The sequence below is a fragment of the Urtica dioica genome, chromosome 7 (genome assembly GCF_054948205.1).
Source record: "Urtica dioica subsp. dioica isolate 48M chromosome 7, U.dioica_male_clone48M_v1_H2, whole genome shotgun sequence".
Classification (NCBI taxonomy): Eukaryota; Viridiplantae; Streptophyta; class Magnoliopsida; order Rosales; family Urticaceae; genus Urtica; species Urtica dioica.
Genome location: NC_142762.1, coordinates 48,281,217 through 48,298,394, shown reverse-complemented (window position 1 = coordinate 48,298,394; position 17,178 = coordinate 48,281,217). Strand labels below are relative to the sequence as shown.

General features: G+C 34.5%; 1 protein-coding gene across 1 annotated transcript; it reads left to right on the top strand.

Annotated features, from left to right (window-relative positions):
* Nucleotides 1-8,776: 8,776 nt before the first annotated feature.
* Nucleotides 8,777-12,840, top strand: SYTB (Calcium-dependent lipid-binding (CaLB domain) family protein). Its single transcript, XM_089619456.1, has 12 exons — nucleotides 8,777-9,027; nucleotides 9,340-9,438; nucleotides 9,554-9,604; nucleotides 9,685-9,808; nucleotides 10,337-10,455; nucleotides 10,609-10,710; nucleotides 10,911-10,985; nucleotides 11,062-11,138; nucleotides 11,214-11,460; nucleotides 11,562-11,915; nucleotides 12,084-12,215; nucleotides 12,354-12,840. Exons 1-12 carry the CDS (start codon nucleotides 8,917-8,919, stop codon nucleotides 12,480-12,482), a joined length of 1,620 nt encoding a protein of 539 aa, XP_089475582.1. The 5' UTR covers nucleotides 8,777-8,916; the 3' UTR covers nucleotides 12,483-12,840.
* Nucleotides 12,841-17,178: the final 4,338 nt, after the last annotated feature.

The following is a 17,178-nucleotide window of genomic DNA, read 5'->3' as shown; positions in this document are numbered from 1 at the left end:
GTCAAAAGAGTAACAGTGACACTCAAAACAAACAATAGAGATTTTATCCGTAAAAGAAAAAAGAATAAAGACTAAACTGTCTCTAGCGTAAAGTTTAGGGATTTATGCCATCATTTTTCCCTAGTAAAAATGTTGACCCTATTCCACGAACTACTAACAATTTGATTCCTAATATATTATTTAGCAAGGTTTACTCTCAAATGTGCAAGGCATAGTTCATTTTCGCTCATGCAATAATAATAATAAATAACAAATGTGTTCACCAAAAAGTCAAGACAAAAGTTATTTATACACTAAAAGTTTTTAGTAATAATGTATATTTAACCGTTAATTTTTAATATAAAACAAATTTATCACAATTAATTTAGCAAATAACTCGTGAGAAGTTTTCTCTTACAAAAGCCTATGGATAAAACAAATCTAAGATAAGAAATAAACAGCCATTAGATGTAAGTAACGGTGTTATCAATTACCTTTTTCCTTTTAAAACTGTCCGGTAATACAAGTGAATAAACACGGAGTTAATTCTAACTATAAGTACATGTATTGACTTATATCCAAAGTCAACTTTTTGATGGGCATGGAGATATTCTTCATTGTATTAAAACTACTCATTTCTGTTTGGAATTCAATTTGACGGTGAGAAAATAAGCATATCCACTCATACTCTTGAAGATTCAACAATAAAATATTATCGGCTGCGAGTGAATTAAATAAATAATTATAAAAAAACACGTGATGGCATGAAAAGAAAACTACCACGTAATAAGTTGGTTCCACCGCCCATATGAATATAGAAGTCCTCGTTTTACGTAATTTGAATATTGAATTTGAAATCATGAATTCAAGATATTTAGATTTGATTTGATCAACTAAAGCCACGCACACCGTATATTTGAGCTTGATATTTGTCTGTTTTTTAGTATTTTTAAAGCGTCACCGAGCGAGCGTCATCACGTAATAAAGAAACAAAAGGTCGGTTAAATATACATTATTACTAAAATGCAATTTATTATAGTCTAAAATACGATTTTTATCACATCAAACAAACAGTATTTCATCTCCAACTTAATACTTCATTATTAACACCAAAAAAACATATTCTTCATAACTTTATTATTTTAATTATTTTAAAAACTTTCCAATATTACATTACAACTTATATTTATTTAACTTGTATACTTTGATTTCAATAATGTTTTTATTTGGTTCAAAATTTAAAAAGTAACATGTATTTATTTGGTTCAAAATAAATTTGGTTCAAAGTAACATTCTTCATAGAACATGTATTTATTTGGTTCAAAATTTAAAAAGTAGCATTATACAAAAATACTAAATTTTTATTTATTTATATGTGTATGTCATGTTATTCATTTTCTAGTTTGTTTGCAATAAACACTAATATTGTAATGATTTTTTTAGTGTATTAAACTGTATCACATGTCAATATTAATATTTATATCAAATTATAATAAATTAAAAAAAATTATATTTAATTCAATTACACACAAAATATATAATTATAATAAATATCGTGGTTGATTTCTACTTAAAAAAAATATCACTCTAAAATAGAATGAATAGTGGAACCTCGTATTTAGAGCAATCCTAACCTCATTCTATAAGATTAGGATATAAGATGGGCTGGGAATGCTTTAAAGGATATAAGATCACATGATAAATTAAAGGAAAACATCAAAATAATAATATTTTATTGCTTTTATAAGCCATTCTTTTGAGGTGAGATTCTGAGTCATTGGACATTAAATATGTTGCTTGGACGTGGCATTCTTTGTATAATATCTTAGCGATGAAGATTACACGTCAAAGTGGGAGACTAGCCTATGCTAAGTTGATTTGGGATCGAGAAAAGATGAGCAAGAAAATAATTTTATATTATTTTATGTTATATAATAAAAAGATGAAATGTCGACATAAAGATTTAACATTTTCGTCTGGATATAATTAGCTACTTGATCTCTTTTTCAACGAATAAAATATTTAATGTTTACTTTCAGTTGCACGTTATTATTTGCACCATTTAAATTAAACGGAATAACACGTGTCCCAATTCTAAGTGTTTTGAAGAATTATTTTTCAAGCAAAAACTAATAAAAACGATTTATGAAACTTAAAACTAGTAAACTAATTAAAAAAAGGGTGATGTAGCAATATAGTCAATTTAAAATTATTAATTTGTAAAATAGCCAAGGTTTATCTTAATTTAGTGAAATAGCCAAAATGTACAGTAATTTGATTTCAATTTTTTTTTGTACCCGTAGATTAATTTTTTTAAAGTGTTAAATTGTTTATAATAATCGTCAAATTTTTAATACTGGCTGTAAAAAAATAATTTGAAAACGTAAATTTGACTATTTTGTTGAAAAGTTGAAACTTTGACTATTTTGCTAATTAATAAATTTCAAATGGCTATTTTGTACAATTTTTCCTTAAAAAAAAAAGTATTCTCTCTTTGAACACACATATACATATCACACAAATACAAACATATATACACACACATACACAATACGGCATACATTTATACACACACAAAAACATATATATTTGCTGTCTCTTGCGATGGTTTCGCTCAAAGCTTTGGGGAACGGCTTTGAGATGGTCGGAGATGGAAAAACAATGTTTGAGATTCATTACATGGCTTTGAATCTAGAGTTTCACCGTGATAGGTTCGTTAAGGCTTCGTTGCTTTTGCTCTACTCGAAATGTGGCCAAGGTTGACTTGCGCGTCAACTGATTGATGAGATGGTCGGAGATGGAAAAACAATGTTTGAGATTCATTACATGGCTTTGAATCTAGAGTTTCACCGTGATAGGTTCGTTGAGGCTTCGTTGCTTTTGCTCTACTCGAAATGTGGTCGGGGTGGACTTGCGCGTCAACTGTTTGATGAAATGCATGAGAGCGAAAAAATTTGTTTTGTTTTGCTAATGTTTTTTTTTTATTGAGAAGAAATGGGATCAAGAAGAAGCAAATTGATGACGAGGACGGCGTAGAGGACTTCGGCGGAGGAGCAAGGCTGTCGTCGCTCGGGGAGTTTCTGCAGGTCGAGAGAAGGTTCGACGTTATAGCGAATCGACGGAAAGAGGGTGTTGTATATATATATATATATATATATATATATATATATATATATATATATATACACATGCATGTGTGTGTGTGTTGTGTTCTAAAACTCAATCGTTTTCCAATAGAGGGTAAAGCATCACTGATCTTCATCAACTATAAACAGCCAAATACAATTCATTGTTTTTAGTTTTATTAGTCTTTGAAATTGTATCCAATTTAAAAAAAAAATTAAAATTATTCAACACCTCGGATCATGACACGTGGCATTTCTTTTAACTTAAACGATGCAAGTGGTAACGTACAACTAAAAGTAGAGAATAGGTATTTTACTTGCAAAAAAAAAAAAAAAAAAAAAAATTAGTTAGCTAACTGTATCCAAACGAAAATTTTAAGTATTTATCCCGCCATATCCTCAAATAAAATATCAAAGTCGTTTATTGAAATTTTATTTTTCATATTTTACATATGTCTTCGATTATTCACTAATTTCTAATTTTGCCATTATATTTTTCTTCAACTTTTAGATAAACATCTATTCATATATATATTATATATATAATATATATATATATATTATATATAACAGCTCAATCAATTTTCATTGGGCTTAGCCTTTTTACAAGTAAATTGGACAAGCCCAAGTTTAACGAAAGAGACACCAATCGATAGTTCCAAAAGCACGCCACGATCAATTGATAAATAATAAATAGTTATAATTATATAGCTTTTTTTTCGATTTCTTTTTCTTTTTCTTTTTTTTTTTTTTTTTTTGCTCAAACTATAATTATGTAGCTTCATTTTCAAAGATGGGATTTAGGATTTCATATCACGTGCTTAAATTTGGTATTTGTGGCCAGCAAAAATTTACCCTTACAAAAAATCTATCAGCCAAACAAGTCAATATTTACACATTGAGCAACCTAACAAATACCTTATTATCCTCATCCCCACACAAAAATAAACTTCAACAGTTCAACTGACTAAGCAAACACATAAACTCATTACTCATAAATCCATTAATAAAAATCATGGCTCCACATATTATATACTCTACAACGCACATTCTGTTTGCTAGTATGCCATGGCCATAAGCACTAGTTGACCCTCCAAATGGCAAACTTGTCGTTTCTCTCCCACTCCTTTTTTTATTATTATTTTTTTTACAATTTAAAAGGCTACAAAAATCGATCGACACACTTCACTAGGCGTGATATAAATAAGGTCCACAAATACTAAAAAGACAATGCTTTACATACCTCATGTTCATCATTATGTTTTATGATCATCATATACTGGCATTAATGTTGATCTATATGGCAACTTCTTATTATTGGCTCCAAAGTTTTTATAATTTTAATTTTTTTTTTTAACACTTAGTAACACGGTCTAACATTGAAGTTGGACGTGGGTTACACAATGTCATCACTACAATATATAAATACATATACATATATATATATATATATATATATATATATATATATATTTAGGCACGAAGCCACGGCAAGTCTAGGGCTAGCCTCCCTCTCAAAAAACTTATTTTGTATTTCTTGCCAATTATTTTTTTATCTTAAAAATTTATAAATCAACCTCACTTAACTTCTTTTTTTTACATATTAGCCCCTTATTTAGAACTCTGGCTTCTTCATATATATATATATATATATATATAAATATAGTCTTTTTTTTAGGTATCATGTATATATATATATATATATATATATATATATATATATATATTCTTGATGCCATGTATGTATAATGTATTCTTTTTTTTATTCCTTACGTGGATATCATGTAACTATGTACCTACGCCAATAATCCGGCTGTTTGTCCAAGTTAATTTGGGCCTTGTTAGGGTCTTACTGTAAGCCCAAATATGCCCAAACGATAAGAATAACTTGATAACGCTTTAAATTGGAAAGTTGATTTATTTGTAAGCTCTTGTGCAAATGCTCTCATTTAATTTCCGATTTTTTTTTTCTTTTTCGTTGTCACATTATTGCACCACAATTGAAGTAGTGTTGTGTTGTCTGTCAACGATCATTTGGCTTTTTTGACACAAACAAACAATTTGTAGCCACAATTTTAATAGTAATAATAATACGTAGCAATACCGAGTCCAGAGTTAATTGCACGCTACATTACGAGGCGAGTTACTTTGAGTCTAATCTTTCCGTCCCCATTAAGAAAGAAAAGGGAACAGAAAAATGATATAAAAGACTATATACTATCTCAATAATAGTAAGATGTGTCGTGGAGTTTTTTTTTAGAAAAAAGTTGTGTGGTGGAGTGGACCCAAAACCTAAATGTGTCTCCTACAATTCCAAAAATCTAAACTTCCATTATTTCAAGAATAAAAAAACAGGATAGAAGCATAATATTATAAACTGTAGCCTTATCTAATTTTTATGTCAAACTTTACAAAAATAGCAAAGTGCGGATATATTCATATCATATCATATATGAATAGACGACTCTACCGACTAAATTTATAACTGAAAGGTCATAAATATTATTATTATTACTACTATTAATTTAACTTTTCCCCTTTCAACACTTTTTCTATATTTGACTGTGTAACATCAGCTAACTAATGGTAATAAAAGTATACTTTTATTTTTATATACATATAAGGAAATCGGTTTTTTATGTATCAAATAAAGAGAAATTAAGAACCTTATAAGTATAAAAATTATGTGTCTTTTGATAATAATGATAAAAAAAAATCCTTCATCTCATCCACCCTCTCTTAAATTCATAATATTCTCATTCTCTATATATCTCTCTAACATGACCAATAACCAAAAAAAACTTCAAACCTCACAGCACTATTTTACTCAGCCATCCTCCCATCTAAATTTCTTTGTGGATAATGCCGTCTCTCCTAGTCGTGTTGTCTTGGCCCCTCTTAAACAAATTTTAGGTCATCAATTTTCAAGTGACTTTGGACACAAAGGTCATAAATTATAATTGATTAATTTATTATCTTGTTATATAAATGTTTATTACATATTTCGAAGTGTTTTACGAATTTCAGAATGGACAATAGTATACTTTTGTGGTCATTTGCGGCCTTCTGCGGCGATTTGTTGCCTCTGCGGTGGGTTGCGATCGTCTACGACAAAATACGATGGGGTGCAATAAAATGTGAACATTTTAGTTGTCTATTTTAATTATTATTATTTTAACTTCGTAAAGTTTTGTGGTGTTATTGTTATTTTGTTGAGGCTTTGTGTCTCAAAAGAGGATGAAATGCTTGCGATTATGGAAATCTGAACGAATATAAAATTTTGCGAGCATTTATATAAGCTATAAGTGCTGCTTAAATTGGATAAATTCATTTTTATCTTAATATAAAATTGGCAGTATTGTACAATTTGTGCTGATGATAAAGTTGCTTACTTAAATAAGGTCAAAATTATTCATAATGTGTCACTCTTATTGAGAAGAATCCGTCCACCTATTTTCCAAAAAAATAAGGATAAGAGAGTAGTCATATATGTCAACGAATATGATGCAGATATTGGACTTGATGACTTACATTTTGACTCAAATCACTCCAATAATGAAAGACTTTGATATTCCATACAAACTTATGTAGTGTATAAGTCTGTGTCACATCCATACGATGCATCACATTCATCTTCGCTATTATACGTAATACCACATTCACTATAACCTATACACTATGCACCATCTTTGGGTGGTAGATGTCGGAAAAATACCCCTCCACGAACAAGAGTATCCTCAACTTGAATGCGTCGTCCACAATAAAGTTTATTAGCGTTTATGTTCATAAACGCGATGTTCCACCATATTTCACCTTCTTTTTGCTATTTAAATAATTTTTGCACAACTTTTAATAAATTTCACGTGCAGTCATCTCTTCTACTAATGGTCCGTCTTCCTTGACAAGCCGGTAATCAATGCATGAGATGAGATCATAGAATTTCTTACATACACAACTTTTCTCCATCCTTGAAATGGAGTTCATTGGTCTTTGGAGTTTAAATCTTTCGGAGTAGAAGATTATGAGCTATTGAGTCATGAAATTTCATTTCCGGAAGAAAAAAGATGAGCGAAAGACGACACTGTGACAATATCAAGGATGTTTAGCTCTGTAATTTTATTCTTCATAATGGCAACATGGCAACCTTCACCGCGATTTGTCGCACTAGCCCGAATAATGATGGTCTTCTGAATTAATGAACTTTGTCATAAAAAAATTACGTCATATACCAAATTATAAGATATTTTTATCTAATAACATCAATTATGCACCAAAAACACTAATTGTATAACAAAATTGATCAAAAAAATGAATATGCACATGAGGATCATAGGTCACTGCATGTCATTGCATTTCACTGCATACCGTGGTCTAGCGATAACCACATATCACCGCAGTGACTCTAGTGACTTGAGTCACACCGGAGCGTGCGATACCCGATTGGATTTTGTAATCCTAATATCCCAAACTTCATCACCGATTAAAAAATTAGTAGTAGTAACTTGATAGCATAAAATCATCAAAAATCCAAAATTGTAATAAAAAAAAACCTTCATCAAATATAATTAATACTTAATTTTTAACGCGCATATTTAGTAAGAGATAGCTTGTATTTTGTTGAATGCAAAGATAAAAGAAGGAAAGGCCATGCGGGGAAGGTCGAGGTGACAAAGACGTGCACATATCTCAGCCAAATATATAAAGGGTGCAAAAATAGAGAGAGAGAGAGAGAGAGAGAGAGAGAGAGAGAGAGAGAGAGAATTTTGAGAAGATGCGAGAAATTAAGCTCAAGTATTTGAGGATATTTTTTTTTTGCTAAATTACAACTTTTTTTTAGCTAAATTACACATATATTTAGAGAGAGAAATTTTTATAGCATATTGGAATTTGTTTTGCTGTGCTGGAAGAAAATGAAAGCTTGAGTGAGAACAAGTGTTTTAAAGGGACCCAACGAAAAACCAAAAGGACTATACATTATTTAAAAAGGCCGAAAATGACAAAATAGAAACCAACAAGTTGTTTTCAATTCATTACTCATTACTATAATTATATTATTAGTTAATTTTATATTGTCTCTTTGATCATTTCTTATTAAAACAGCTCACTGCCACTAGTACTAGTACCTTGATGATCAATTCAAGTAATTATTGTAGTATATCGATAAAGCCCCTTGGATAATTCCTTCGCATCACTGGAGTTAGTTGGATAAACTGGAATATTCATGCCAATTAGATAACTGGAAAATATAACAAAATTATTTAACATTGCAATACAAGTGGATTGAGCATATTAAAGTACAATTTATTGTTGTCATACGTGTGTAACGGCAATATATAACATTTAAGGAAGAAAAAAGAAGAAGATAATAACTATTGTTATTTACCCTTGAATTTCCGTACCCTAATTAATTACGCCTTAATTCCACATTTCAAAAATTGAGCAATTAGAGACTTTCCCTCATTAACGTTACGTTACCGACACTTTTCGTACGCGTACCCCACGCGATTGTATGACCGCCCATCTATTACTAATTCACTTATCATTTTGAAACGGAAATTAAATAGAAATAGAAATAAAAATAAAAAGGTTTTTCCACCAAGATCTTAATTTCCGCATTAAATGCTGTTTTTGATTATTGGCCAAAGGAAATCACCAAAACGGTTATTGTCTTATCTTTTACACCTTATGAAATAAAATAAAATAAAAACTATTGAAATAATCTTTTAATTTCTTCGGCGTTTTTAGTCTCAAGAGTGTCTGAGTGAGTGGGTATTGTGTTGTAGCTTGATCTCTAAGCAAAAAGAAGACGAAAATGGGGATTCTGAGCTTCATTACTGGCATTTGTGGCTTCGGAGTTGGCACTTCAATCGGTCTCGTGATCGGTTACTACATGTTCGTCTACTTTCAGCCGACTGATGTGAAGGTCGGTCTTTAATCTCGATTTTCTTTTATTACTCTTCGGATTGTCTGTTCAAAAGAGGAATTAGGTTAATGTGAATCGTGAAATAGAGGAGAGTAGAGTGTTTTAGGTTAAGCTAGTATTATGTTTCGGATTTTGATTCTGGTAAACGAATAGGCTATTTTAGGAATCAAAACATTTCTCTTTCGATTGGTCTGTTTGTTTGCTTGTTTTTATTTCTTTCTGTTACGAAATAGGTGATCCAAAGATGATTGTAGAAGCTTTGACTTGTAAAAGACATGAATTCTTGACCTTTTTTTTGGGGGGAACATTTAGGATCCGGCGATTCGTCCTCTGGTGGAGCAAGATTCCAAATCGTTGCAACGGATGCTTCCGGAGCTTCCTCTGTGGGTTAAAATGCCCGATTATGATCGCGTATGTTTGTTTGAATTGCTAAACCAATCTCTCTCAAATACTCATATGTAAGAGCTAAATGCAATGTGGTTAAGTTATATACAAATAAACTCATCGTTATTCTGTTTCTTTGAAGGTTGACTGGCTCAATAGATTCATTGAACTCATGTGGCCTTATCTCGACAAGGTATGTGTTCTTGGTCTTTCTTGTTTGAGGCTCGTTTGTGTAGTTTATGGTTTTTATTATAGTATATGGTTTTTCTTCAGGCAATTTGTAAGACCGCAAGGACTATAGCGAAGCCAATTATCGCCGAGCAGATTCCGAAATACAAGATCGACTCTGTTGAGTTCGAAGCACTTTCCTTGGGTTCACTACCGCCTACTTTTCAAGGTTTGCTAAATCATAATGCTTAGATACACACATGTTTGGACAATGCAATCAAAGTGATTCCATCCATGTATCCTTCAATTAATAAGGTCCTTTTATTCAGTTTAAGAAAGCCTAATTGTGGTGCTTGATGGTAATTTTGAACTACTAGAATAAGTGAAAAGTTTCATTATCTGAGTCGTTATATTTAGTTGAGACTGGCATAAGCTAGAGCAGAATATTGTTAGCTTCGCACACTAGATTCTGAGATAGTCTTAAAGAGTTTTCCCCTTCACCATGTGTACTGAACTTTAACCAATAGTGTAGAGTTCAAAAAATAATACTTCACGGCCCCTATTTCCAACATATCTTTTTAGGAACTTGATTGTTGTGGTGCCACCAATTTCTTTTGATAATATCTGAGAATTTTTTGGCCTTTTGTTCTGGGGTTTACTTTATATTCTTTTGTTCCTAGTCTATTCTCTGCAGACTTGAATTAGCATTGAAATTCTTATATGATTGTGCTATGATTTACTTGTTTTTTTTTTCAAGGAATGAAAGTTTACTCAACCGATGAAAAGGAACTGATAATGGAACCTTCTTTGAGGTGGGCGGGGAATCCTAACGTCACGGTTGCGGTTAAAGCATTTGGGTTGAGAGCCACTGTTCAAGTAAGTGTTTAATTACTTGAAAGAAAAAAAAAAAAAAAGATGAAAAAAAATCTGCTTTCCAGTACTACTTCAATTACTATTTGAAGAGTAATTGTTTTCACACACACAGCAACACTGCAATATTATTCAGTAAACTTATTGCTTTGATTCCAGGTAGTTGATTTGCAAGTATTTGCTTCTCCGCGTATCACACTAAAGCCTTTAGTTCCTAGCTTTCCTTGCTTTGCAAAAATAATCGTGTCCCTCATGGAAAAGGTATGCCTTCATTTCTTCTTGTTGATAGAATGATGAGTTATGTGTATATATTCTTGAATTGTTGATTTGGGTATAAATATTCCTGGCAAATCTAGCATTAGAAGCTGATAGTGGAAAATAAATGGTTCATTTCATCTGTATTACTTCTATATCTTCTGACCCACATTATGTATAAACTTGGTTTTTTATGATTTTTTCAGCCACATGTTGATTTTGGGTTGAAGCTGCTTGGTGCAGATGCTATGGCTATTCCTGGCCTCTATGGATTTGTTCAGGTTTTACTTCATGATTATTATAAATCTTAATCATTTGAAAAGCCTTTTATTGTTTCTGATGAGCTTTTCTTATCAGGAGCTCATTAAAGATCAAGTTGCTAACATGTATCTATGGCCCAAATCCCTAGAAGTGCAAATTATGGATCCTTCGAAGTAAGAACACGCTCTTCTACAGTTAAAAAATGAGACCATGAATATTATCTAAACTGTGATGCTTTTATTTGCCAGAGCAATGAAGAAACCTGTGGGAATCCTGAGTGTGAAGGTTGTTAGGGCAATGAAGCTGAAAAAGAAAGATATCATGGGAGCATCAGACCCTTATGTCAAACTCAAGCTAACTGATGACAAGCTTCCTTCGAAAAAGACAACAGTGAAGCACAAAAACTTGAACCCAGAGTGGAATGAAGAATTCAACGTGGTTGTCAAAGACCCTCAATCTCAAGCCCTCGAGCTGATTGTATATGACTGGGAACAGGCAAGTTTTGAGGACCCCAGTTTTTCTTGGGATCCCCCTTTTTTTCTAGGTCATTTAATTTTTTTTTTTTTTATCATTACTGAGTTTTTTTTTTTCTTCAGGTTGGAAAGCACGACAAGATGGGAATGAACGTCTTTCCATTGAAAGATCTTACACCCGATGAAGCAAAGGTTGTGACCCTGGATCTTCTGAAAAACATGGACCTGAATGATGCTCAGAACGAGAAGTCCCGCGGGCAGATTGTTTTGGAGTTGAATTACAAGCCATTCAAGGCAGATGAAATACCTGATGAAGATGTTGAGGGTTCGACTTCTGTACAAAAGGCTCCGGAAGGAACCCCAGAAGGAGGCGGTTTGCTTGTGATCCAAGTCCACGAAGCCGAAGATGTTGAAGGAAAGAACCACACAAACCCATACGTTCGATTACTTTTCCGGGGCGAGGAGAAAAAAACAAAGGTATGTTAGTAACTCTATTGATAACATTTCTGGGTCTTATCATTTTCCAGTAACATAATTTACAAATTTACTTGCGAGGAAGTGAATTCCTTAAATGATAGTTTCGCTTTAACTGAATTATATTACTTGCTGTTATTAATCTGATCATTTTGTTTGAAATTGAAACAGCCGGTGAAGAAAAACCGGGACCCGAGATGGGATGAGGAATTTACATTCATGCTTGACTCGCCGCCCATTAACGATAAGCTTCATGTGGAAGTTGTTAGTGCTCCTTCGAGGATTGGATTGCTTCATCCCAAGGTATCTTTTGCAACCATTATTCCATCTTCTATATGAATTTTTTTTTAAGCTATGTTGGAAACATAGTAATCTGTAAGTGTGTTTTTCAAGCTTCTCAACAATTTTGTTTTTGTCTTTTATTCCTTTTGTTTGTACTAGGAAACTCTGGGATATGTGGATATAAAACTGGAAGATGTGGTGAACAACAAGAGAATCAATGAGAAATATCATCTCATCGACTCCAAAAACGGAAAGGTGCAAATCGAGGTGCAATGGAGAACATCTTAGCCTGATAGGTAAAAAAACCAGTACGTTGGATAACATTTGTCGTTTTTGTTTTTCTCTTTAAGATTGATTTTACTGTTTTTAAGTTTTGCTGTTAGGCCGGACTCTTATTTTTTTTCGATGTAAAAAATTTCTGCAATAAGCTGTGTACAATATAGGATTTTCATGTCCAGTTTGAAATGTGTGAAAAAAGAGAGGGATACCCATTGTATTGTATGTGAATGGTTCATTTACAAAGGGTGACCAGTGATTCAGAGACGACGCATTAAAATGATTTTGTCCTATCGTTTGAACCCACGAACCAGGACATGTATAAATGCTTAGTTCCAATTTCCAAATGGCTATTCCAATATTTCATCCATCTTTTAAATTGGCAACATTATTGTTACCAAATTCATTTCTTTAGACTAAAGTGGTTTGTAGTTTCCATTAAAAAAATGTAAAAAGTTTTTGGTACTCATTATCAATTGAAACGAGCATAAAATAAAGTTTATAAAGTAGCTCTTTGAAAGTTCAAACTAATAAGTGATTAGTAAACTTATTTTTAGTAAAATAGTCAAATTACGTTGCCAAAAAAATTGTTTCATATTATAATCAAACTATTTGACACTGAGTTATGAACGTGTAAGTAATTTATCACTTTTCAAAATTTAATGATAAAGTACTTGGCACATTTTTATAAATTTTGGCTATTTGTACTAATTCTAGACAACATTAATTGGGAAAATTAAGAGAATGATGTTTTTAGAAGTTGTTACAAGTGCATATTTTAAAATCATTTTAAAATAGTGTATATATGAGATTATTTTTCCTATACATAAAATTCTAAGCAATAAACAAAATTAAATAGAGAAGAAAAATTATAAAAAACTTCTTCAAAAAAATCTGTAAACATCAAGAAAAGAAAAGTGATTGTTTACATCCTTGTAAAATACTATTATTGCAATATAAACTTTTGACACGCTATTCATGAGATTAGTTTCATAAAAGAGCTATATAATTTGTACGCACGCAGGATAAATTGACAGATCTGCTATCATTTGATAACTCACTTCTCATTTTTCACCAAATGTTAATTTGGACAATTCTACTGATTGACCAAGTGTGCAAATACTCTTTTACCCTTGATTTTCTTTTACTTTTCTTTCCCACAAATTTAGTCTCTCATTCGTTGTTCACTCGTTCTCTCTCTTTTTTTTTTAGGGAAAATGAGATTTCATTAAACCAAGTTCAGGGAATGAACATCCTGATTGATACAATTTTCAAGCCACGCAGGGCAGGTATCAGACCAAAATTCTGACTCTGAGGAGTTCAGGTGGGTACGAGCTACACAGTTAGCCACCCTATTACACACCCTTGGCACCCACCGGTAGGTTTCGGGATAGGCCATTCCTCTAGTCATAGCTAAAATATCAGCAATGATCGGGCCTTGGAGGCCGCTGAGATGAGCCCCCAACACCAGTTGAGCGGCCCGGAGACAATCAGATTCGACCGGCGAAATACGCCAGCCCCGCTCCTGAACAAAGAGAAGCCCACACCGTATAGCTTTGCACTCAGCCGTTAGGGCAGAGTCCACACTTTCGAATGCCGAGGCCATGACGCCAACCACCTGTCCTAGGTGGTTTCTCACCACGCCCCCCACAGCCGCACGACCCGTTTTCGCATCCCACGCAGCGTCGACATTAAGCTTGAATTCCCCCGGCTCATGCCTAATCCATTGCGTTTGTTTCACACGGCTGGTGGCGCGTTGAACCTCCATGTTCCCGGTAGCAGCCTTAAAACTTTGGAGCCAACAAGCAACCTCGCTGACCCAAGCCTCTGGAGCCTTGGCGTAGTGTTCAAACAAGCGGAGATTTATGTCCGACCACGCCGCCCAGATCAGCCCGCAAAAGAGGGCGAGACTGTCCTCCGGGAGACTCTCTAGTGCACGAAAACAAATCTCCGGGAAGGGGAGTGTTCCAGTCTTCTCCACCCATCGCTGCAAGGAGGAGATTTCCCATATAGCCCGCGCTCGCTCGCAGCTCAAGACTGCGTGAAGAGTGTCTTCCGAGAGCGCCCCACAGAAGGAGCAAAAAAGTAAGCACGAGATCCCTCTACGCCGCAGGGTACTGTGAGAAGGCAGAGTATCAAACCAAGTGCGCCACACTAGATGTTTGATTTTTGGCGGGATTCGGAGACTCCACACCTTCTTCCACCACATCGGCTCCTCATTGTTCGAGCATGACGGGCCCATAACCACCCTGGTTCTCGCCAAGCGGTACCCGGAGTGTACAGAGTAAACCCCGTTGTCTTCATAGTGCCACACCAATCTGTCTCGGCAACTCTCCTTACCCAACGGGATCTTCAAAATAGCTTCGGCATCATAGGGGGACATGACTGTGGCGATAAGGTCCTGGTTCCACTGCCTCCCCTCTAACAAGTCGGCCACTCGTCATGGAAACCCATCCTCCGGCTCCGCTGTTAACACTGAGAAGGCACCTGCTCTCGGAATCCAAGGCTGTGAGAAAGCTCGAATATTACCTTCCCATATTTGCCATCGAATGCCTCGGCGCACCAAGTCTCCCCCCAACACAAGCTCTTGCACACAAAGGAGAATCGGTTCTCGTACTCGAACTCAAGCACCGAGGAGTAGGGGAAGTACTTCGCCTTAAGGACCCTCGCCATCAAGCACTCCAGGTGTTGAATGATACGCCACGTGGGTCGGCCCACAAGAGCCCGGTTGAAGTCACCGAGGTCTTTGAAGCCTAGCCCACCCTTACTTTTCGGCCTAGCGATAAGCTTCCACCGCTTCCAAAAAATCGGTCTTTTATCCTCCGAACCTCTCCACCAAAACCGGGCAATGAGGCCATGGAGCTCATGGATAAGCGTAGACGGGATTTTGAAGAGGCTCATAGTATAGGACGGAATTGCTTGAACCACCGCCTTGATGAGAACCTCCCGGCCCCCCGGCGAGAAGATCTTCGCTCTCCACGTTCGGAGTTGTTTGTGGACCCGGCTAGTAAGATTGCTAAAAACCGCCACTTTGTTTCTCCCTACATGGACCGGCATCCCGAGATAGCTTTCAAGATCATCTACAACGGGGATATTGAGCAAGTTGGAGAGAAAAGAAGCCTTCTCTCCCACAATGTTGCGGGAGCAACACATCACCGACTCTTTTCGGCCAACACATCTCTTTCAACACATAAAAAAATTTTAAAATCTTTCCTGGCCTCCCAATCCTCTCTCTGCTCGCCTCTTTTCGGCCACCACTGTCATGAACTTCAGCAGCGTTGATAAGGCCTGAGCGCCACCTCCAACAGGCTCTTGTGGGACCACGCCAAATTCTCCGGCGACCTTGTTCCAATTCTCCGGCGAGAGCACGCTCTGGTACGATGATCGATCGTGTAACCCGGCCCATATGAGGCATGTCACAAGCTTTTGGACCTCCGACATGTAATCGTGGCGCGAACGAGTATAAGAAGGTCAGGGCAAACTCGAGAGCCTCTTCTTTGCTCCGGCTCTCGAGAATCTCGATGAAGTGAAGCCCATGGAACTTCAGAGAGAGGTCGGACCCATTTCATTTGAGTCTCCACCGGCCTCGACGCCGATCGAGTCCTTAGCGATAATGTCGGCGTCGGAGTCTCCTTTGATTTCGGTTCTGGGAAGCTCCTCGGTTGGCCTAGAGAGTGCCGGGTTGATGTTAGATTTTACTCACTTCTTTATATTGTAATTTAGGATTTGAGATTTGTATTTCAAGAGGACATGATTCTACTCCACTTTATAGGATTAATTTTAAATCTATGTACATATTAATTTATTGGCTTTCTTTCTTTCTTTCGTATATAACTTGTCTGGTATTAATTATGATACTTTGATTTTGTTCCTCTTTGCAAGAATATATATATATATTGGGTGGTCATTTTGTCCAATAGTTGTCACCAGTATACAGAGTTATGGTTCTCTTCATTTGTTCTTGTTGGGTTTCAAGTCAATTAAATATAATTGTCCATAGATTTTCGAAGACATCTACGCCATATCAAATAAAGATACATATTGTTAAGAAGATATCGATCATTGCCTAAGAAGAGAGACGTCTTTCGTTGAGACACGAACAAGTTCAAATAACTTGTCAAATCTTTTCAATTTGCAACTCTAACCAAATTATTTAATACTTATCAAGTGTTTTATAATGAGGTTATCTAACACTTTGTTTATAATAATGTTATTTGATGTATTTTATTTAATACCTATCAAGTGATCAAATATTGTTTTATTTGATACCTACGTTATCAAGTGTTTCAATTTTGTTCTTTTCAATTTTCGGAGTAACAGAATGCCTAAATTCTATTGATGGTTGAATATTTTCTGCAAGTCCACATGTCAACAAATTGTGTTATTTGTTGATGTCTATGTCAACAAATCATGTCATTTGTTGAAATCTATGTCAACAAATCAGCAAATTTTTCAGTGCTGTCATTTGTTGATATATATATATATATATATCAGCAAATTGCAAACAAACACAAATACCCAAATTTCTTGATACATGCAGCTAGGATAAAAAAAAAATAGAAAAAAGTAAATAAAAAAAATGAGGGTAAAAATAGATAAAAAAAAATGTCAAAATTTGCATTTTAGTAAAAAAAAAATGAAAAATAAGTTATCAAATGCTGTATCAATTTCTCAATTACACATTAATACATGTTTGCTTGATTGAAAA